The sequence below is a fragment of the Dipodomys merriami genome, unplaced genomic scaffold (assembly GCF_024711535.1).
Source record: "Dipodomys merriami isolate MVZ:Mamm:240054 unplaced genomic scaffold, mDipMer1.0.p SCAF_400, whole genome shotgun sequence".
Lineage (NCBI taxonomy): Eukaryota > Metazoa > Chordata > Mammalia > Rodentia > Heteromyidae > Dipodomys > Dipodomys merriami.
The window spans coordinates 426,386-449,571 of NW_027205605.1; the positions used below are offsets into that span (position 1 = coordinate 426,386).

General features: G+C 63.2%; 1 protein-coding gene across 1 annotated transcript; it reads right to left on the minus strand.

Annotated features, from left to right (window-relative positions):
• Window positions 1-116: 116 nt before the first annotated feature.
• LOC138806565 (E3 ubiquitin-protein ligase DTX1-like) lies at window positions 117-22,872 on the minus strand. Its single transcript, XM_069991988.1, is given in 10 exon segments — window positions 117-1,409; window positions 2,131-2,220; window positions 2,309-2,470; window positions 2,543-2,701; window positions 3,191-3,252; window positions 3,426-3,587; window positions 3,882-3,943; window positions 8,789-8,916; window positions 8,918-9,483; window positions 22,627-22,872. Coding segments are annotated over 10 exon segments (1,641 nt in total). The 5' UTR covers window positions 22,652-22,872; the 3' UTR covers window positions 117-1,184.
• Between the last annotated feature and the right edge of the window lie 314 nt (window positions 22,873-23,186).

Here is a 23,186-nt window from a genome sequence, read left to right on the forward strand (position 1 = left end):
CTGGCCCTTAGCTTGCCAATCCCTTCCAAGCCATCGTTCCTGAAGGACTCCCTCCCCCATGCCCCCCACCAGCACCACAGGCACCCAGCCCCCTTCTTGGCAGGTAAAGACTGGGCGAGGAGAAAGACCATTTATTTCTCCGCCCACAGTGGGACTGGTAGGTTTTCAAAAGAGCCATCAGCTGGCTTCCCTTTAAATCTTGGCTGACTTCCACCTGGGCAGCCACTCAACAGAGGCGGAGCTGGTGAGTTGCCTAGGCAACAGGCCTCTGGTTGGCTGGAGATGGTCAGCCGCCCACTCCCCGCCCCCCAGGAGAGGGGAGTTAACTCTCTGCTGTCAGCTCTCCTGTTCCCAAGTACAGGCCTGGAGGAGGCCTCCTCCTCTTGGTCCTGAAGCCTTCACGGAGTCGGGAGCGGTTTGGTGGACAAGATGGGGTGGGATGAAGAAAAGTGCCTTTATCTGGGATAGATGTAAGGCCGGCAGATCAGACGGGGAGGAAACGGGGGGGGGGGGGGGAGGGGGCAGGGTCCCAGAAGGACAAAGACCAACACACGCACAAAACAAGAACCTCTCTGCTGGCTCCAGTCCACCTATGTAAAGCTAATCTGGGGGTTTTGCCCCACAGGCCCACAGTGTCCAGTGGCTGGGGAGCAGAGATGCCACGGGAGGCGAGGGGTGACAGGGCTTCCTCCGTCCCTCGGGTCCATAGACCTGTCAGTGCCCACCTGAGTCGGGAGAGCAAACCAGTGTGGGCAGCTACCCCAGGAACACAGGTGGGACCACGTGGGGTATCATGGGGAGGGGGGTCTTTTCTCTTCTCCCCTGGTGTGGGGGGGAAGGTAGAGGCACGTGGGTGTGCGTGCATGTGTTCAACAGGACACGTGTTTGTGAGTGAGGGGTGGATGCTGGATGCTCTCTTTTTGGTAGGGATGTTTCTGTGGTTTCCAGCCCTCTCTCTCTCTCTCTCTCTCTCTCTCTCTCTCTCTCTCTCTCTGGCCCTCTCTGGAAGCTTCAGGTCGGAGTCAGCTGGCCTGGTGTGTGGCCATCACCCCGACTGCCACCAGCCAGGTCCCCTGAACAATTCCGGCTTTCGAAGGCTCCTCCCAGTGCGGGACCTGGGTGGCCGGGGCACACCTGCTGGAGATGCAGGGGCGAAGCGGGAGGGAAGGTGAGCAGCCTGGGCCTCAGGCCTTGGCCGAAGCCTCGGATACGCCCTGGGCAGTGAGCTCGGCCAGCACGTTGTCCAGGTAGCTGGCATCCGGGTAGCCGTGGCCCGTGAGGTTGGACCCGAACTCGGTCTTGTGGTGGATCTCGTTCCACACCACGGTGTCTGACTCTCCGGTGGTGCTGGAAGTGCCGATGGTGAAGATGAGCCTGCGCTCCCAGGCTGTGATCAGCAGTCTCAGCACCTGTGGGGGGCCGGGGCGGGCACCGGTCACCCGGGGCTCCAACTGCCACCCTGCCTCCTGAGACTCCATGTCTGCTAAGCCCTGCCGGCCTGGTGGCCCTAGCTTGTATTTGCATTGGACCCTGGGCTGCATTCAACAGCCACTCAGTGACCTACTCCTCTCTACCCCAAAGTTTCTATGAAAATCTTATTTTCTGGCTTCTCTTGTGTGTGCTGGTGGCACACAGATGTCATCCTAGGTACTTGGGAGGCTGAGACCTGAAGATGGTGGTTCAAAGCCAGCCCAGGCAAGAAGCTTCCTGAGACTCTTATCTCCACCCAAATAACCAGCAAAAAGTCAGAAGTAGAGCTGTGGCTCAAGTGATATAGTGCTAGGTTTGAGCACAAAAGTTAAGGGACAGAGTCCAGGCTCTGAGTTGAAGCCCCAGGACTGGCACACACATGCAGAAAAAGTCAAGTCAGACGACCTCCGGCATGGTAGTGGATGAAGGAAGGGCTTGGACTGCTTGGGTTCAAATCCCAGCTCTACCACTTCATGTCTGTTTGATTGCAGGCAAATGACCTGCCCTCCCTGAAACTTTGTATCCCTTTCTCTAAAACGGGGTAAAAACCTGAGCTCAACAGGCTGCTGAGATGGGGGTGTGTATGATGGAGGTGGGCAGAGCTGTTCAGGTGCTAGTTTGGGGGCCAGCAGGGACTGGGGGTCGGGGGGCCAGACCCACCTTCCGGCCCTTCTCGTTGTTGGGCAGATAGCAGTGGCGTGGGAAGCCTCTGGCGGTGAACTTCTTTCCCGGGTTGGGGTGCTCAGGTCCCTGCAGGAGGCACGGTAGCTTAGACCAGAGACACGTGGGGGGGGGCCCTCCGGCAGGGCCAGGGGGCTGCGGGGCGGGCGGGCCTCACCTGGATGCCCGTGGGGATGTCGTAGACGATGCGGATGGTCTGCGTGTCCGCGAAGCCAGGTAGCGAGTGTGGGATGAGGTGGAACTCCATCTTCCCGGGGGGCTGGGTCCCCGTCTTCTCCCCATAGATGGCCTTGCAGGTGGGGCATTGCAGGCTGCCGTCCTGGGGAGGGAGGCCGGAGTGAGCTCCACTGGGGTGCAGGGGGGTTCCCACCCCCCACGGGGCCTGGCCCACCTTATTTCCATTGGAGTACATGGCCACGAGGCACAGCAGGTGGTACATGTGGCCGCAGCGGCCCAGGCGGCCCACGAGCTCCGGCCGCACCCCCTTGTGCCGCAGCACGCCCTCGTAGCCCGATGCCGTGACCAGCCGCTCCATGCAGATGGTGCAGTCCTGGAGGGGCACCGAGGGAAACTGAGGGCTGGGGAGGCGGGAGCCTCCGAGGTGGGGCTGGCAGCACGTACATGTATCACACACACACACACACACACACACACACACACACACACACACACACCACAAGCCCTGTCTGTAACACCCATCTGGCAAATGGAGAGAACACAGCTTTGGTCTGTTAAATTCAGATCCATCAGCCAGGCCCCTGTCCGGTTGGATTAAAGGATTAACCACCCCAAAATGGAAACTTCAAAACATTTTGTGGAGGGGTGTGTGTGTGTGTGTGTGTGTGTGTGTGTGTGTGTGTGTGTTGGGGGGTGACCGGAAACTGTCAGCCATCTGAAGTGGACATGAAATTCAGGGTGTCTGTCAGGGCCCCCGGGGGGCAGGGAAGGCTGGAAGGCCTGGCCCGGGGGAGCTGCCCAGGGTGGAGTGCAGGCCGGGTTCTCTCCAGGCTGCCCAGGCCCATCCTCCCTGGCTGCTCACCTCATCCGGCGGGTTTTTCACCTTCTGCATGTATCTTCTGACCACATCCTCGGGGTTCTTACCTGCAGGGACACGGGCGGTGGGGGTTGGAGGGCGTCCACCCAGCGTCCACCCTGGTGGGCCTGGCTGTGGATGGGCCAGGGTGGGGCTGGCAGAGCCCAGGCCGGGGTGGCAGGAGGGTGGGTAGGTGGGCTCAGAGACAAGGGGGCAGGGGCAGGAGGGGCCGGGGGCTTACTTTTCTTGAGGTGCTTCTTTTTGGTCTTGCGGCACACGCCGGGCACGCCGGGCACGGGCTTCACGTCGCTCTTGCTCACGGGTGGCGGGTGCAGGACGGGTTTGGGGGCGCGGGTCAGGCACACGGGCAGCCCCGCGGCGCACAGCAGGATCCCGGTCATGCCTGGGGCAGGGTGGACAGCAAGGCCACGCCCACCGCAGCGGTCAGGGGCGGGGCGACACTGCAGGCCACGCCCCCATGGCGATCCTGAGCGGGCGCTGTCAAGCCACGCCCACCACACGGATACTCTCCTGCCATTGGTGGATTTAAGGGATGGGGTCCTGGGCCGCACGCTCTGTGATCCTTTGGCCAGGATAGTGGGCGGGGCTCCCCAGACTCCACCCACCTGGCTATGGGCGGGTGGGACACACCCCCCCCACAGGCCCCGCCCTTGCTTCCCGCCCTGGCTGGCCTCACCTGCTAGGGCCGGGTGCACAGGTCCAGTACCATTCAGGTTCTTCACGGGGAGCGCGGGGACCCTGCCGGGATAAGATGAGGCCACAGCTGGACTTGAACTCCATCAGGGAGGAACCCTAGTTTTCCTTCTGTCTTTGGCTTCTTCGCACCTGCCTGCCAGGCAGGAAACCCATCCGGCTGCGGGCCGGGACAGAGGGCAGGGTCAGCACCGCCTCCTCCCCAGGGCCAGGGGCTGGGCCTCCAGCTCTCCCTTTATTGGTCACAATGCAATTATTAGTGACTTCACATCTCTCAAAGTTAATGAAGAATAAAGGATGAATCTGGAGCCCCTGTCTGTCGCCCTCTCAGGGATTCAACGTAACTGAGCACAATAGAGCCTCCATAAGCCCTGCACGAGGACATATAGTTAGCAAAACAACAATCTCAGTTTCCAAAGGCTTTTTTGAGGGGGGGGGACAGTCTCATTATGTCAGCCAGGCTGTCCTGGAACTCATGATCCTCCTGCAGGCTTGGATTATAAGTGTGTGCTATCATGCTAGGCTTCCAAAGACATGTGGTCCTAGGCAGCCTATCTAGAGATGGAGGGCACATATACCACCATCCCCTCGTTCCTACCCTGGCAGGCATCACTAACCCATCACAGCTCTCCAGGCAGACTCAATCAATCAGGAAAGCTTGATACCTCTGTTCTACAGCTGCCCAAAGTCTGGTCCAGTTGAGGCCACTGTTCTCACTGGGACTGGGCAGGGGACCCCAAGAAGAGCCCATTTGAGATCATTTCTGGAATCCTGTAAAACCCAGAGCTCTGCCTTACAAAAGTCAGTTTGGCACCTAAGATGGAGGTTACAGCAGTCTGCCCACGGGGCTGTCTTTCATTCATCCACTAGTGAGCTGCTGATGTGGGGTGGCCCTGAGACTGGGCCCTAGCCTCCCACAGTCTGCGGGCTGTCCTCGAGAACTTCGGGTAGCCAAGTTCCCATGAGGCCGGGCGTGGGAGCCACAGAGGGGCCCCTTTTTGATGTGGGACACACAGCTTCCTCTGCTCAGTGAGAACTCTATCGCCTGGGGGCCTCCACCCTGGCCAGCCCTGCCTTCCCAGGCCCAGTCTGAGGAATCCTTTGAGTTCCTCCTGCATAGAGCAGAAGCCAGGCCTGGCTTCCTTAGGGCAGCCACGCAGTTTTGGGTCCCCCCTCTTCCTGGCTCCAGCACCCACATTCTGGGGGACCTTGGTTCTTCTTGTGCTGACAGTGTCCCTTGAGAAACAGTTGGAGAGGGGTGATTGGAATTTGGGGTTCAGATTGCTCCAGGGGCCTTCGTTCTCAGCTTTTGCACTCTCCTGGTCCCCCAGCCGGCTCTCTCTGCCTGAGCAGGGGGGGGGGTTGAGGGGGGGAGGGGGGTTGAGGGGGGGGAGGCCAGCGGTTCCCACGCCTGCCAGCCAGCAGCAGCCACGTGGTACAGACCAGACTGTGAGGTTTGGCCTCCCAGGGAGCAGGGCAGGAAGCGGTTCAGGTGGGGGCAGGGGGGGTGACCTCGGGGTGAGGCAAGGTTACAGCTCCGGGGCCAGGAAAAGGGGAGGAGGGGGGGGAGCTGGGGCCTGCCGGGAACCTGCAGGGGGTGAACAGTTTTGGATTGAAAGGACTTTTGAGTCCTTTCAATGTGCTACTTAGGAGGGGAAAAGTGCCTTATTCTCAAACATAAAATCACTGCGCAGGCTCTCAGGCTGGCAGAACGTCCACATGTGCCTTTGGCACCCATGAGGTTGGCAAGGTTGTGCCAGGCTGATCATGATTGGCAGGCCAGATTTTCAGATGCAGGTGCTTTGACATCTGGCCTTATGCCAACCCCCTTCCAAGACCAGGGGGGGTGACGGGTTGAGCAAGGACACAAGAGGGAATGCCAAGCTGGGCCTGTGCAGTCCCCTCCCCTCCCCCGGGGCTCCCAGTCTCCTCGCAGGGAGGGCCTGGCCTGTGGCGAATGGGTGTAGTCAGGCTGAAACGCATGGGGCTGAGCAAGTGTCTTAGCCTTCTGAACCCGTCTCCCAGTGTGAGGAATGCCAGCCGGGGTGGGAGTGAGGCCCTGTATGCCAGGGCTTCTCCCTGGCAAACCCAAGCAGGCCCGCACTGGGCTTCCCTCCCCCATGGGGTGGAAAGTCTGAGTGAAGCTCCGCTGTCTGCCCAGCTGTGTTCCGAAGGGCTGGACGGTGACCTGTGGGGGGGCGGGGCAGATCTTCCCCACCCCGTGGGTCCCTCGGGCCCACGCTGCCAGCTGGCTCTCTGCCCACTCCCCCCCCCCTCCCCAGGGCCGGTGGAAAAAGCCGCGGTTAAAGCTCTGCCTTGGCTGGCTGTGGGCCTCCAGGCCGGTTACTCCTCCTCTCTGTCCTCCCTCCCGGGCCCCCTCCAGAGTGGGACGAGGAGAGCCTGTCAGTCATTTCGAGTCAGCTGGTGGCTGAGCTTTGTCAGATGGGGAAACTGAGTCCAGGGAAGCAAAGTCTGCCTGATGGGACGTTGAAGCAAAAAGAGAGGGATGGGCTGAGAGGAAAGACGGGAGAGACACAGTCAGGAGAGAGGGACAGACAGAGGGACAGAGGCAGGAAGACAAAGAGGCCCACTTGCAGGCAGTTGTGGAGGGAGAGCCCCCCACAGGCCTGGTTAGGGGCGGACTTGGGGGTTCCTGCACTGGGGTCTCGCTCCAGGACCCCAGGAGGGGCTGGATGTGAGGCTGGCTCTCTAAAGAGAGCGTGGAGTGAAAACCAATCGGGCCAGGGCGGCCCGATCCAGCAGGGCAACCTCCGTCCGGAGGAAGAACGGGAGCAGGGCAGCGGCAGCGGGGTGAAGTGAGGACACACGGCAGGGCCCAGGGCGTGCGCGCGCGCCAGAGCTGCAGCGCTGAGGCAGGGTCTCTGCCCCTCGCTGTGAAGTGGAGCCGCTGCGGGATGGGGTGGGGGGGGGGCTCAGAAGGGGACAGACACACACACACAGGGACAGAGCCGGGGAGGAGAGGCCCAGCCCGCAGGCTGGGGGCAGGGAGGCCAGGCTGTCTGGCTCAGCAGGGACAACCCCCTCCCCCTGCCTCCAATCCCAGGCTGCCACGGGGCTTTCGTTGCCTTGGTAACTGTAAGCATCAGCCTGGAGGATGGGGTTGGCCACCCCACTCTCCCTCTCCCACCCCCCACCTTGGGGCCTCTCCCCCCCTCGTTCCCCCTCCCCCAGAGCTAGGGGTATTTTTAGCTGGGGCTCCTTGGCTTGGATTTGGGAGTTGAGGGGCTGTGGGGGGGAGGGGCTGGGCTTGCATGCCTGCAGAGGGTGGAGGGGCCATGTGAGGCCCTCCACCCCCATCTCCCACCTTCCTGCTGGGTGCAGGAAGGGCTAGGAGAGCAGGGGGAGGGCAAGGGAAATGGGGGCGCAGGCTAGTGAGAAGAGGATGTTCAATGATGAGGACACCCTCTCCTTCTCCCCACAGCTCAGACACACTCCATCTCAGCCCCCACTGTTTCTACAAGCGAGCCTCTACTCCTGTGTGGTCTCTGGAACCTTCTGAGCTCATCCTGCCTAGTGCTCTGCCCGGCAGGGCGGAGGCCATGCCGTCCTAGCTCCCTGGCAGACGCACTGGCCGTTCCCTCCACCCGCACGGCCTTCTGTGCACCTCCCCTCCTCTCACCCCGCCCCGCGGCCCCCACTGCCAGCCTGCGCCTCCCTGCACAGGTAGACTCTGTCATGGCTGTGTGACTATCTTCCTGTCTGTCTCTCCATCTGTCTGTCTGTGGGTCTGCTCACACACAACCACAGCACACACCTGGAGACTCAGCACGGCGCAGAAAAGCAGAGGAATTCCCAGCCCGCCCTGGAAGCCTGCCCTCAAACTCTCTCAGCAGAAAAAGCTGAGTTACCCCCGTGCATGCCTCGCACATTGCACCCCGGGATTTCTAAACTCCGTATGACCTGGGGTACCTTCCTCAGTGAAATCCTGTTGAAAAGAGTGAAAGCCCTGCAGAAAAGAGCCACTCCCCACCCCCCAAGAGAGCTGTGGGTAAGGCAGGAGACAGGACATGTATGACCTCCCTTCCCCAAACCCCATCCCAAGGCACCCCATGTGTCCCACCTGGAACCCAGTTTGAGAACCATCCTAATAAGGCAGAGGGGAGGGGCCACGATCACAGGACCAAGCAGATGCCAGACGCAACCCACAGGCCTCCAGGTCCACACTGGGCAGCCCAGCTCTGGGATCCTGCAGGGTGGGTGCTGCCGGAGGGTTCCCCACCTCCAGCCTCGCGGGCACGATGGGTCCCCAGAGCTGTTTGGTCATGTAGGAAGGAAACATGAGGAATCTGGGGCTCTTGGTGGTACCTGCAGGACCCTGGGAGTGCCCTCCCAGGCTTGTCTCCTTATCTTTAACTGGGGGTGATGACGGGTTTTTGTTGTTCTGGGGTGTGTGTGTGTGTATGCTAGTCCAGGGACTTGAACTTGGGGCCTGGGCACTGTCTCTCAGCTTTTTTGCTCAAGGCCAGTGTTCTACCCCTTTGGGCCACAACACCACTTCTGTTTTTCTGGTGGCTCCTTGGAGATAAAGTCTTTCCTGCCTGGGCTGGCTTCGAACTGGGATCCCCAGATCTCAGCCTCCTGAGAACCTAGGATTGCAAGTGTGAGCCACGCACCATCACCCGGCTTGTTTTGGTGTGTGTGTGTGTGTGTGTGTGTTACTCCCGGGACTTGAACTCGGGGCCTGGGCGCTGTCCCTGAGCTTTTGCGCTCAAGGCTGGCTCTCCACCACTTGAGCCACAGCTCCACTTCGGGAAGATTCTGGACTTTTCCTGCCCGGACTGGCCTGGCACGGCGACCCTCCGGGGCAGCAGGGACGGGGACGACGGCGCGCGGCCGGGGCGGTGTGTGCGCCCGCGGGCCCCGTCTTACCCGGGCGGGATGGCGGCGCGCGAGCCGGCGGCGGCGCGCTGGGGCCCGGGCCGGTTGAGGTTGTTCTGTCCCGGGGCGGGCGCGGCGTCGGGGGCGCCGGGGGGCGCGCGCGGGGCCGGCGTTGGCGGCGTTGGCGGGGGGCGCGGGCTCGGCCGCGGCGGCGGCGGCGGCGGGCGCGGCCCAGAGCGCGGCGCCCGCGAAGGTGGCGCTGGGGCGCAGGGCGCGCGCGGCGGCGTCGGGGGCGCGCGCGGCGGCGGCGGCGTCGGGCGTCGGGGGCGCGCGGCGGCGCTGCGAGGCCAGCACGGCGTTGGAGGCGGCGCGCGTGCAGTCCACCAGCAGGCACTGCGCGCACGAGCACGGCCGGCCGGGGCCCGCGCCCACCGGCCAGGACTGCGAGCGCGGCACGGCGCCCACCGTCAGCGGGTAGGCCAGGTCCAGCCGGCGGCGCAGGCGGCGGCGGCGGCGCGTCTGCCGGTTCATCTGCGACATGCTGCCGAAGATGATGAGGTAGCAGAAGCCCAGCGAGGACAGGTCGAGCCACGGGTGCCGCTTCTCGTAGGCGTTCTGGATGGTGATGCACACGTCCATGTCGTAGGCCGTCCACGCGCCGCCGTCCGCCTCCCACTCCCACACGATGCCCTTGCCCGGCGCCGACGACGGCTCGAAGAAGTTGCGGCGCACGGGGCGCATGGTGCCTGCGGGGGGGACAGGGAGACGGGGGGACAGGAGGACAGGGGGACAGGAGAGACAGGGGGACGGGGGTCAGGAGGACAGGGGGACAGGAGAGACAGGGGGACAGGGGAGACAGGGGGGACAGGGGGACGGGGGGACGGGGGGGACAGGGGGACGGGGGGGACAGGGGGACGGGGGGACAGGGGGACAGGAGGACAGGGGGACAGGGGGGACGGGGGGACAGGAGGACAGGAGAGACAGGAGAGACAGGGGGACGGGGGGACAGGAGGACAGGAGAGACAGGAGAGACAGGGGGACGGGGGTCAGGAGGACAGGGGGACAGGAGAGACAGGGGGACGGGGGTCAGGAGAGACAGGGGGACGGGGGGACAGGAGAGACAAGGGGACAGGAGAGACAGGGGGACGGGGGTCAGGAGGACAGGGGGACAGGAGGGAAGGGGGGACAGGAGAGACAGGGGGACGGGGGGACAGGAGAGACAGGGGGACGGGGGGACAGGAGGACGGGGACAGGAGGACAGGGGGACAGGAGGACAGGGGGACAGGGGGGACAGGAGGACAGGAGGACAGGAGAGACAGGGGGACAGGGGTCAGGAGGACAGGGGGACAGGGGGGACGGGGGATCGGGGACAGGGGGACAGGAGGGACGGGAGAGACAGGGGACAGGAGGACAGGGGGACGGGGGGACAGGGGGACGGGGGGACGGGGGATCAGGGACAGGGGGACAGGAGGGATGGGAGAGATGGGGGACAGGGGGACAGGGGGGACAGGGGATCGGGGGACAGAGGGACAGGGGGGACGGGGGATCAGGGGACAGAGGGACAGGGGGGACAGGGGACAGGGGGATGGGAGGGACAGGGGGACAGGAGGACGGGGGGACAGGAGGACAGGAGAGACGGGGACGGGGGGACAGGGGGGACGGGGGATCGGGGACAGGGGGACAGGAGAGACAGGGGGGACAGGGGGACAGGGGGACGGGGGATTGGGGACAGGGGGACAGGAGGGACGGGAGAGACAGGGGGGACAGGGGATCGGGGGACAGAGGGACAGGGGGGACGGGGGACAGGGGGACGGGGGACAGGGGGACGGGGGGATGGGGGATCGGGGACAGGGGGACAGGAGGGACGGGAGAGACAGGGGACAGGAGGACAGGGGGACAGGAGGGACGGGAGAGACAGGGGGGACAGGGGCACAGGGACAGGGGACAGGGGGGACAGGGGGACAGGGGGGATGGGGGATCAGGGGGACAGGAGGACAGGAGGGACAGGGGGACAGGAGGGACAGGGGGACAGGAGGGACGGGGGGACGGGGGGACAGGAGGACGGGGGGACAGGGGGACAGGAGAGACAGGGGGATGGGGGGACAGGAGGACAGGGGGACAGGAGGGACAGGGGGACGGGGGGACAGGGGGATGGGGGGAACAGGGGGGACAGGGGGACAGGAGGGACAGGGGGTCAAGAGGAACGGGGGGGGACAGATCAGCACACACAGGCCACAGGCCAGCCCTCCCCCTTCCCCCTGCCAGCTCAGGCAGGTCCTGGGGCCCCAGGCCAGGCTCAGCGGGGACAGGAGGTTGTGGATTGGGGTTCAGGCCGTGGCCCTCACAAAGGGGCCTGGGGAGGAAATGTGCTCACCAGGGCCCCTGGCCGCAGCCCTGCCTCACCTCTCTCCCCCCTCCCCCATTCTTCCCAGGTACAGTTCATTCATTCATTCATTCATTCACTCAGTGATGACTTCGAGCCCTCGATCGTGTGACCCTTTGGCTCGTGCCTTCCTGCACCCGTCCTCAGCTCACCCACCAGGCCATGCGTTTGTTCACACTTTCCCCATTCATTCAGCTCGGTCCTGAGCCCAGCACCAGCCCAGGCACTTGCTCGTGCCTTCCCGCGCTCATCCGCCATCTGTGTGTTCATTCATTCATCCCTTCTCTCACCCACCGTGCCCTCAGCCATCCCCCTTCTTGCCCTGCTCCTCCCTCATCCCGGAGGTCTTCTGTCCGACCCCTTGCCCTGCTTCTGCCCCCCTCCCTGCTAAGTGTAACGGCCGCTGGGCGGCCATTCTGTTTTATTTCCAGCTATAAAACCAGCACCTGAGGCGATGTCGGGTGAATAAAGTCCATTAGTTCATGTACCCGTAGCTTTGGGTTTTGGCCTCTTCTTTTTGAGACAGGGTTCTGTCTCTTTGTGTACTATCGCTCACTCTGGTCTCAAACCTGAGACCTTGGGGGCTGGGAAGGTGGCTCAGTGGTAGAGCACTTGCCTTGCATGCATGAGGCCCTGGGTTTGATTCCTCAGCACCACATAAGCAAAAAGAAAAAAGCCGGAAGTGGTGCTGTGGCTCAAGTGGTAGAGCGCTAGCCTTGAGCTGAAGAGCTGAGGGACAGCGCCCAGACCCAGAGTTCAGGCCCCACGACCAGACCAAAGCAAACAAACAAAACCCTAGACCTTCCTGCCTCTGCCTCCTGAGTGCTGGAATTACAGGCGTGCACTACCACACCCAGCCATGCTTTAGGCCTATATCCCTTCAAACACGGTCCCATCCTTGTTTGTTCATATCATCCTTCCTTCGGTAAACACCAGCCCCCTGTGGTATTTGCAGGGCTCCGTGCAGAGGGCTCCTTCCGGACCCACACCCCGCAGTGGCTCCTGGTCCCCTGACTGGGTGGGTACACCCCCCCACACCCCACTTTGAACACTGGGGCACTCCCCACCTTGGCTACACATTTGCCAAAGCTCAGCTTCCCCTGAGCCAGTCCCCATGGGAAGCCTTGCGCTAACCCCCACTAACAGTCCGGGATGCAGGACTCATCAGAGCCTTTGGCTTGCTCTAGAGTCCTGGGGCTGGCGTGGGAAAATTCCTTCACTGATTGATTTGGCAGGTCTGCCAGAAAGCTGCCCATGGCCTCCCAGCTGTGCGCCAGGCCCCCCGAGCCTGCCTATGCCACAGTGACTCCGTGTTGAAAATGGGGTTGGGGCTAATCCAAGAGGTTTGCCCCCAAACAGTTGCTGGGCCACAGGAATGACAGTGAGTTCCTGCAGAGCACAAGGTCCAGGTGGAAACCCCCTACCTCATTTCAAGACCTGGTACCCCCCACTTTCCAGTCCATGACTGGTCAGGTGACCCCATGTCTTTCCACTTTGGTCTTCTCATCTGGAAAATGGGCAGGTGCAGACCTTCCTCTTGGGTGAGCATCTCTGGGGGGGGGGTCCCCCAGCACCTGACCCAGGGATCTGCAGTGGGGGGGCGGTCCTGGTGAAGCCCACCCCTACTCCTTGCTCTGACCCAACCCACCAACTACTCAGCCAGCAGGGGAAACCGAGGCCCGGAGCTGAAGCTATTGATTGGAGAGGGGCAGGGTGTGGGCCAGAGGCTGAGCCCTGGGTGTCTGCCATACTCCAGCCAATCAGAGGAAGACTAACCCGGCCCTGGGCGGGGCCTGACGTACAGTTTCATTTATCATTTCTACTGAGCGCCTGTGTACTGATTTCTCCCTCATCCAGCGCAGGCCTGGGAGGGGCCAGTGAGGGAGGAAAGCCCAGATCCTGAGCCCGCTGTGCCTGGGTGCTGAGCTCCCCGCTCAGGGCCTCGGTTTCCCCAAGTGCAGAAGGAGGAACTGAGCTGAGGGCAAAGGGCGGTGGGGCTGGGAAGGTGGAGAGAGGCCTGGGTCCGGAGCCGGGTGGGGAGGGCGGGGAGGGGAGGGTGGGGAGGGCTGGGCCATGCAGGACCAGCCTGGTGATCCAGAGAAAAGCAGCTCGGAATTCTCTCGGGCCTGGGAGAAATCCTTGCTCGGCACTCGGCCCCTGTTCGCTCTGGAAAATGTGGGTAACAATTCTCACCTCAGAGAGGCAAGGGCAGAGGAGCACTGCACAGCACTGGGCAGACAAGTCACGATCCGTGATGCTAACTACCGCAGCTCTGTCCCATGTCACCCACAGTCATTGTCCCCAGCCTCAACGGTGAACTCCTTCGCATCCAACAAAGCCCTCTGTGTCTGCCCATCGCCTCCAGCCAGGGCTTTTAAAAGTTACTGGTCTCGATATCCTACGCAGGTTTAATATTTAATTTTAGTGGTACTGGGGTTTGAACTCAGAGCCCTATGCTTGCCAGGCAGAGGCACTTTACCACTTGAGCCACATCCTTAGCCCTTTATGTTCTTTTTTGTTCAAACTGGGTTTCCCTCTGTGCAAGGCTGGCCTGGGCCTTAGCCCTACTTAAGCCTCCTGTGGGGATGTTGGCGACACCATGTCCAGATTCTTGTTGGTGGAGATGAGAGTCTCTCGTGACCATTTTGTGCTGGTTGGTCTCAGACTTCACTCCTCTCCATCCCAGCCTTCTACTTGCACAGCTTTTATTCCCCCAGTGCAGGTGTATCTAGACACTGGCATTAAATGATTTGCCTTTGTTCCTAACCGCCCTCCCAAGGTGGGGCTTTCGGGAGATCAAGGATCAGGTCAGACTCACTGTGGCTTTCCCCCAGCAGGAAGGCCGAAGCCCATCTGATATCTGCAGCTGTGGCCTACTTGGCTGTCTGCAGCGGGAGACGGGAGAGCTAGGTCCTGGACGTGGGGTGGGGAGACAGGGGCCGCAGGGGGGAGGTTCCAGAGGTCAGCTCTGCTGCAAAGGATGCTGGGAGCTAGCCAGGACCCACCAGCCCCTCTAGGGCTCTATTTACCAGGCATCGATTTCCCAGTCTGTTTACAGGTACTTATTAAAGGCTGCGTCTCTGGAGTCCTTTTGAAACCGGATTGGAACCTGGAGAGCTAGAGTAATTAGGGCAGCCGCTCTTCTCTGAGCCCTGTGCCCTGCTGTGCCCGCTGCGTCCTGCGCCTGTCCATCGTCCATCTCTGTGACCCAGGCTGGCTGTGGACCAGGCCCCGGGGGGCGGGGCAGCTGGCTCCCTGGTGATCTGCCTAGACCCTGGCCCTGGATTGAAGCGCTGGTCGCTCCCCTCCTCCACAGACAGCGGCTGGGGCCTAGATTTGCCGATGGAACCAGAGAGCCAGAGGCTCCTGAGCCTGTGAAAGGCCGGCCTGGCTCGGGGCTCTGCCAGGGGCCCCCAGGCCCACCACACCCCTCTGGGCCTGGCATTGGACTGCTGCGTCTCCATGGCAGTCGGGGACCCCGGACAAGCCTCCACTTGCGGCCTGGTCTTTGTGTGCTGGCTTTTTGTTTTCACCCCTTCCCACTGGTCCTGCAAGAATGTTTGCTTGAAAAACTCCCATCTCTGTCCAGCAGCGGAGCTGAGAGTAAAGGGGCTTCGGTCTGGGTGGGCTGGGCTGGCTGGGGAGGAGGCTGGGGGGTGGGGGGGAGAGACACAGACACCAAGACCAAAGTGGGAGCCAGTGGGGGGCGGCCAAGGGGGTCAGAGAGACAAGCCGGAGAGACAAACGCAAAGCGGAAACTTGGAACAGAGACTAAGGCCCCAAATCAGGGGAGAGAGATGGGGAGGGGGCAGAAATGGCACCCAGCCACCTTCCTGAGCCCCTTCTGCGTGCCGCCCCTGTGCTCAACTCAGCTGCTGCCTGAATTGCACCCACTTTACAGGTGGGGAAGTGGAGGCCGGGGCAGAGGGGAAATCTTAGCCAAGAGCAGAGAGCTGAGGATGAAGCTCCACTGTAGATGAAGGAGGGTCCAGGCCTGGCCTTGGATGCGTCAGCCACGGGGACCTCACGACCCCAGTTTGCCTCCAGGATAGCCATGTGTGACTGCTTTGGAAGCTGGGCACTGATCTGATCCCCGCCCCCCCCCCCCCCAGCCTGATGCTGGGAGGACTCCACCTTCAGCTCACCCCACAGACAGAGGTCGGGGTCCAGAGCCACCTGCTTGACCCTCCCGGAGCTGGGACAGCCTCAGAGCCCAGCAGGGGTTCCTCCCTTTGGGGGTGGCTTCCTGGAGGGAAATGACCTCAGCTTGGGGGCCCCCCAGGGCCTGGGCGGAAGGAGGGCTGTGGGAGGCTGTCACGGGACGTCCTGTTGGGGCTGTGCTGGGGGCTGGGCAGTGGGTGGAGCAGCACCAGTGCCGGGGTGCAGTGGGGAGGCCCTCTGCACCCCACGTCCTGCGGGAGCCCCCTCCCCGGCCCGGGGATAGGCACACATGCTCTGGCTCTGGTGTCGGCACTTGCGCTGCAACGCCAATCTCAGCGCCCAATTTCTTTTCTGTCTCTTTTTTCTTTTCGTGCCCATCCTGGGGCTTGAACTCAGGGCCCGAGCGCCTGCCGTCCCTGAGCTGCTTTTGCTCAAGGCTGGCGCGCTCCCGCTTCAGCGCCAGCTTAATTGGACTTTCCTGCCCGGGTTGGCGTTGAACCAGGCTCCTCAGCGCTCAGCTTCCTGAGTGGCTGGGATGACCGGAGGGAGCCACCGGAGCCCAGCCCATCGCCCCACATTTACAGAGTGGGAGGCGGAGGCCCAGGCCTGTCGGGGAGCCCCGCAGAGGGTGCAGCCCGCTGGTCGGCCCAGCCCCCAGCCCCAGGCCCCCTGCCCGCTCTGCTTTCACAAGCCCACGTGTCTGAGAAGAAAACTGAGACGCGGAGGTTCGACCACAACAGAGGGGTATGGCCGAAGCGCGGCTCCTGGACTGGCCTCCCATGACCCTCTCCCTTTACCTTGGGGCTGATCGCCTGCAGGACTGGCTGCCCCGCCCCCCCCAGGACTAACTCGGGGCGGCTTGGCCGATGGGGAAACTGAGGCCCTGTGAGAACGTGTGGAAGCCGGTGCAGGGCACTGGCCGGGCGGGGCCACCTGTGGATCTCGGCAGCCTCTGCCGGACCGACCGCACCGACCGCGTCAATCAATACGGCACAGCTCGGGTTTCCCCCGAGCTCCTCAGGGACTCCTTAGGTTAAACCCCAGCCCATTAGTGGTTTTAGCTCTGTTGGAGTTGCCCCGGCTCCCAGTGGGCTGCTGGCTGCCAGGCTGGCTGGGGGGAGAGGGGGTGTGGGGGAGGAGGTGGAGGAGGCCCTAAGTTCTGCCTGGGGAAGGCTGAGGGGCTGTGGCACTGGTCCTCATGATTTCAGATTCTTACATGCACCGAGTCAGAAGACCTGGCACAAAGTCACACAGCTTTACACAGCCAGACTCGTTCCCAGGGTTTCTACCCTCTGCCTCCACGGGCAGCCTCAGGGCCCTTGCACAAACTCAGCCGTGATCCTGCGCATCTCAGTTCCACAGACACCAAGAGAACCTGCCTTAAATCCCTGGGCTCAGCTTCGAAGGCTGGACGCAGCCTGGAAATCCCGAGCCTCCCGAGTACCATCATGCCTCAGCCCCTCTGCCCGCAGCGTCTTTCCAGCTGGGAATGTGTCTCTGGAAGCGAGGCTCAGGTGGTAGAGCGCTTCCCAGCAAGGGCAAGACCCTGCGTTCAAACCCAGAACAACCCGAATGAAGCAGCAGTGAGCACACTTGAAAATCGGGGTGAGCCCGGGCAAGTGGAGATGTCCCAGATCTCTCCAGTATTCAAGGCTGTGGCCGAGAGACTGGCCCCCTGGGCGACGGGGCTGAGTCCCCGCCCTCCCCACACACGTTCACGCAGTGACTGGGCGCCCGCTGTGATCCAGGCGCTCGGGAACGCGGCCGTGAGAAAACCCCGTCCCACCCGCACTTCCGGTCCTCGTGGCCTGCACCTGAATCTGCAGCCTCTGTGTACATGGGGACACGGAGTCCCAGGGGGACGGACAGACACGTGGCTAAGATGGACTCACCGTGGAGAGACGGCGCTGAACTTGGGCCCTGTCACTACCCCAGAGCCTGAGGTCTCACACCTGCGCACAACAAACCCTCCATTTCCCCAGGGCCGAGGAAGCCGGAGGGTGGAGGCCCGAGGCCCGAGGCCCGGTGCTGCTGAGCCTGCTTGCTCTTTCTCAGGGAGGGAGAGCGGCAAAGGTTCGCAGTGGGCGCCACTGTCACCGGGAGAAAAGGCCTGGCAGCTGGCAGGGTCGTCAGTGCTGGGCTCAGGGCCTGCGCCAGCCGGGCACTGCCCTGGCACTGGCCATCCGGGAAGTGGAGGCTGCCTGCACCATGGGTGGAGCCAGAGAGGCAGGGCCCCGGGCCCCGGGTGCAGCCCCGGCCCGGCCTGGCCTGGCGGCTCGTTGGGACTCCACAGTCAAGAACTTCCCTGCGTCCTGGGCCCCCTACCCCACCCCCCAGGGGAGGAGGAGGGGAGGGGAGGAGGAGGGGAGGGGAGGAGGAGGGGTTTCACCAGCCCAATCTAAAGGTGGTGATTCTAGGTCTGGGGCTATGTCCAGGCCAAGGGCCCTGGCCGGGTGGGGTCAATGCGGGGGAGACAGCCATGCGTGTTCACCGCCTCAGACCGTGGAGAGGAGAGAGGCTGGGGCGGAATCGGGGGCCCCTGTACCCCGGGGAACGGCTGGGGACCCCTGGCCTTCTACCTGAGTGGTTATGCATGGGGATCATACCAGTCACAGCTCTGCCATCTCAAGTGCCCCTCCCCCTTCGCCCCCTCCCCTCAGCCCCACATCCCCCCACATCACCCCTCTGTCCACAGCCCCTCTCAGAGCCATCCCCGCTTCCAGCACCTTCCTCCTCCTTAGGTCAGACTGCACAGGTCTCGAGGGGGGTGGGCAGAGCAGGAGGAGAGACCCGGGACCTGAGCCCCACAGGCGGGGCTCGGGGCGCTGTCCATGGTACTCAGGGCTGGCGGACCCGGCCTGCATGGCAGCCCACCTGCTCCCAGCTGGGGCAGGGGTCCGTGCCCTGAGCCGGGGGTGACAGCGATGGTGATTAGTGGGCCCTGCCCCCCCTGCTCCCCCTTTCCAGCCCTCCCCTCCCCCCACTCCATCACCGGCCCCCTGGGGCTGTAATTAATGAGGCTGCTCCTGCCCTGTGGCTCTGGGTCCCTCAGGACCAGGCCGCTAAAGGGCACCAGCTGGCAGCCCCGCCTTCCAGGTCTGTGGGTCCCAGGGGACCCCTGTCCCTCTGTCCCCAGGGCCTGAGGTCTCCGCTGACACCTGCAGCAGGCCCTCCTCCCACAGGAAGACCTCCTGCTAGTCCCTGACCCCTCCACTGAAGAATTCAGATGTTTTCTCTACATGAGCCGACCCCCACAAAGATTGTTCTTGTGTTTTTCCTGTGTGATCTCATGTAGCCCTCCTGGCCATCTGCTCAGGTAGGAAGCGTATTTAGTCTTCATTTTACTGAGGCCCAGAGAGGTTAAGTGGTGTGCGCAGGGTCACCTAGACAGCAAGGGGCTGGGTTGTGTTGTTGGCTTTGTGCGCCCGAGTCAGGCCCAGTATTGGACAGCCACCACTGGCTGTCTGAATAGCAGGAGGCCAGCCAGGTAAGTCTACTGCCGGGCGTGGTGCCTCACACCTGCAATCCTAGCAACTCCGCAGGTTGAGATGGGAGGATTTTGAATCGAAGCCAATCCAGGCAGAAAAGTCCTGGAGACTCTATCTCCAAAGTAACCAGCCAAAAGCCAGGCTGGAGGCATGGCTCGAGTGGTAGGACACCAGCTAAGTAAGTCTGAGGCCCTCAGTTCAGACCTGAGTACTACCCCCACACACACACACACAAGAAAAATAGGTCCACAGAGGAGGAAAGAGAAATACAGGCTTGTGACGGGGACCCACAGCTGGTCCCCATGGTGTCCCTTCCTGACCTTGAAGTCAGGCCCAGCCCGGGGTCTCCCCAGGGCCCTGTAACCCGGGATCCAGGGCCTGGGGATCTCCAGGGCAACTGTGAAGGTCCCTGCCTTGGATCCCATCTGACAACGGCCCCAGCAGAGATCTCCAGAGACGCAGGAGGAAAGATCTCAGCCCCAGCAGGAACATCACCTTGTTTCCTATCCTTGAGATCTGTTTTTGGAAGCCTGGTTTCAGTGAGGACAGCTAGCTAGGCTGTGTGACCTTGGGTGAGTCACGCACATCTCTGGGCCTCTGTCTGTCCCTCCACCTGTGTCTCTGTTCTGGAAGTACTTTCCTTGGTGTGGGCTGTGTATCCTCCCTGCTGGTTCCCCCTTGATCCTCTCCTCAGACACCCCCTCCCCCCAGGGGTGGGGAACGGGGCTGCATAGGCCCTGAGTTACCTTGGGGAGGGGGTGGATGGCAACTAGGGCTGAGCCCAGCCATTACCTGTGCCCTCAGCCAGCCACCCACGCCCAGGGCAGGATCATGAGACACAAGAACAGGGGGGCCGTGAACCGCGACTACACCGGACACCCCCCCTCCCCCCCCACCCCAAACCAAACACTTGTTTCTGTGCAGCTCAGGAACCCAGAACGGCTCCAGCAGTTAGAAACCGTCCAGAAAAAGCAGCTGTGAAAACATGAGCTCGGGCCCGCCTGCCCCCGCTCCCGCCCCCGCGAGGTCAAGCCATGGTCCCCAACCCTCGTGGGTCTCACGTGACCTGACGGGGCAAGGTGGGACCTGAGGGAGAAGACCCGCCCCCCCCGTTAGAAAAGCCAGCCAGCTGCCCGATCTGGGCACCCACAAAACCAGGCCACGCCGCTGCCTCCCCCCGCCCCCCCTATGCTGAGGAAACTTAGCTAATTTTATCATTAGCAAATGGAGACCAAAACTTTGTGCATTTCAGCACAGATTCGACAAGTCTGGGTATCACAACTGCGTGCAGAACACATTTTCAAGGTGTTGGACCTCTCTCTCTCTCTCTCTCTCCCCTCTCTTTCCCTCCTGTTCCCCAACCCCCCTCTCAACAGAGAGGATCTGATTTGAACTCAGGGCCGACGCTCTGCTATTTGACCCCACCCCACCCCCAGCCCTGCTCCAGGAGCTGAGATCACACGTGTGATCGTCTGTGCCTGGGCCGGCTTGGCATGTTTGTCTCTTGCACAGATGCCAGGCAAACAGCTGGTGCTTGCGGGAATACAAGAGGCTCCGTTCTCTCCAGCAGTCCAGCACCCCCACAGCCGGGCGACGCCCGGGCCCATTTCACTGATCTGGAAACTGAGGCCCAGGGCTGCCGGGAGCCAGGCGCCTTCAGACTGCTCCCCGTGGCCCCAGAGGGAGGGAGACCTCCTCTCCCCTCCCCTGCTTGGCTCCTGGGGTGTCCTCCAGCTCCCCTCCCCCCAGCACCCGTATCCCAGCCAGCCCCACAGGTCTTTTACCCGTTCCCCCATTGCCAGGGGTCCTGGCGGATTCCCAGGGTCTGCGGGCAGATCAGTGTTTTCCCTACTTCTGGCTAACAGGCTTGGCGTGGGCCTTGGCTTGGCATTCTGGAAGGGGTCGGGGGGAAGTGATGAGTCTGAACCTCTGGGGGACCCCCTGAGGGCCGAGCGTAGAAGGGGTGCTACTGAGAGGGACAGGGATCCAAGGTTCCTCGGGCAGGGCTGGCTCCACCTTGCAGCTTCCCGACCCAAGTGAAGGCCGCACAACGTCCGCTAGCACCAGCTCTGACCGCAGAGCACCGGTCACCCAGCCAGGCCCCGCCCCCTGCCCCCCACCATCCAAGACCCAAGGCAGCACGAGGCAGGGTCGGCCGCCGCTTCCCAGTCCCTGCGAGGCTCTTGGCCTCCCTGTGAGACCGCGGGCGGGGACTGGACAATGTGACCCCTCTCCTCCCAGGATCACGCTCAGAGCCCTATCCCACGGCTAGCCGGGTTTGCACGCCTGCTCCGCACGCCCGCTCCTTGCTCCAATTTCGTCTTGCCCCACCTTCCCTGTTCACTGCACGTCAAACACAATGCATTTGAATGGAAGCTGTTCCTTCCGACCCCAGGACCTTTGCACTAGCTGTTTCCTTCTGCCCCACACACTGGCCTCTCAAACATCACTTCTTCAAGCTCCTCTGGTTTGTCCTATGCTTGCCGACCTGCAATGGACGATCCACATGATTCCCTGTTCACTTTCTCACGGAAGGTTTTCTGGTATAGGCCTCCTATTAAGGTCTGCCCAGCATAGCACCGTCTGACACACAGGCGGCCAATGATGATAGGATAGAATAAGCAAATGATCACTGCGACTCGACCTCAGCCAGTGCCGGGGGCTGTGGGGACACAGATATGAAATGGAGCCATGTGTTAGGCCGCTATATTCTTGGACCGCGCCAAGCTCCGCTCCGGGCCTGGAGGCCTGCAGGAATGGCGGGTCTCCCGTCCACGGCCGCCATGCGTGGCTAGCCTGCGGGCCTGACGGGCGACGTCACTACAACAGAGCAGGGCCTACGCAGCCACGTGTGGCCGGAGGGGGGGGCAGCCCAGAGCCCACGGTCGGGGCCACAGAACGGCCGGCTCAGGCCGCAGCGCAGCCCGGACGCACGGGGGGAGCTGGGACAAAGACACCAGAAGCTTCCTGCTGGGGGGACAGGCCCCAGGACAGGGGCCATGGGTCCCCATCGCCAGCCACCTGTCACTTCATCACCAATACCATGCCGTCACCTCTCCACACACCCCACCGCGCCACCGAATCAGCCGCCAATGCCACCGACTCCAACAGCTCCACCAGGGCCGCCATGCACGCCCCCCTCAACCGACGCCTCCACCTCTGACTCCCTCAGCCCTCTGTGGCTCTCAGGATGCCCCACTCCACCGGCCGGCCACCAATGCCACATCCCCACCGCCCCACAACCAGTCCCCGCCACCGCCAGGCCACAGAGCCCAACTGCCTGGCTTCCAACCCCAGCTCTGCATTTTAAATCTCTCAGGGTCCCCGGGGGAGGGACCCCGAGTCTCGGCCTGCCACGCTGACCTGCAGCTGCGAACGCAGTAGCACTCCCACTGCCCGTGGTCTGGGGAGGGGGGGAAAGAAAAAAGACCCACGGAGCTGGGCCTGGGGGCTCACACCGGCCATCCTAGCGATGCAGGAGGCCCAGGTCTGAGGATCGCAATTCAAAGCCAACCCTGGAGCAGGGGGAAGGAAAGTCGGTGGAGTCTCATCTCTCCGTGACCAGCAAGAAGCTGGACGTGGAGCTCTGGCTCAAGTGGTAGAGCACCAGCCTTGTGCGTGGGGGGGGGAGGAGCACAGGGACGGGGCCTGGTCCTGAGTCCCGTCACACACACACACGTGCACACACACACACACACCATCTCTGGTAACTGCTCAGCTGTTTCTTTGGCCTGTGGGTGTGTCCATTGTACAGGTGAGCAGGGTGAGGGGGTGCGGCCTCCAGGCCTGGGCCTGGGGGGGGGGTCCCGGAGGGGAGGGAGGGAGGGAGGGAGGGAGGGCGGGCGGGCGGTGCTCACCCGTGTCCTGCCGGAACTGGTGCATGGACTGCAGGTCGATGATGTAGGGCACGAGCTGCGCGTCCACCTGGCCCAGCACCACGGAGCCGCGCGCGTCCTCCTTGAGCACGCTCTCGATGTGGTGGCTCACGGTGGCCGTGTAGGGCCGCCAGCGCCCGTGCTCGTTCAGCCACTCCCACACGACCACCCGGGCCACGTTCTGCGGGGGGAAGCCCAGCCCTCCGCCGGCCACGGCGCCCGGCGCGGCCCGAGCCATGGCGGCGGCGGCGGCGGGGGCGCGGCGCGCGCGCGGGGGGCCCGGGCGGGCGCGCGGCGCGGGGCGCAGGCCGGGGGCCTCAGGCCCGGGGCGGCCCCCCGAGCTGGGTCAGCGGCCGCCCCCGCCCGGCGCCCCCCCCCGCCGCCCCCCGCCCAAGGCCCGGCTCCGTCCCGGGGCCCCGCGGCCCGGCCCGGCCTCCCCGCGGCGCCCCGGATCCCGCGCACCCCGCGGCCCCTCTCCACGACGGGCCGGGCGGCCTGGGCGATGGCGGGGCGCCCGGGAGAGGGGCGGGGGCCGGGGGCGC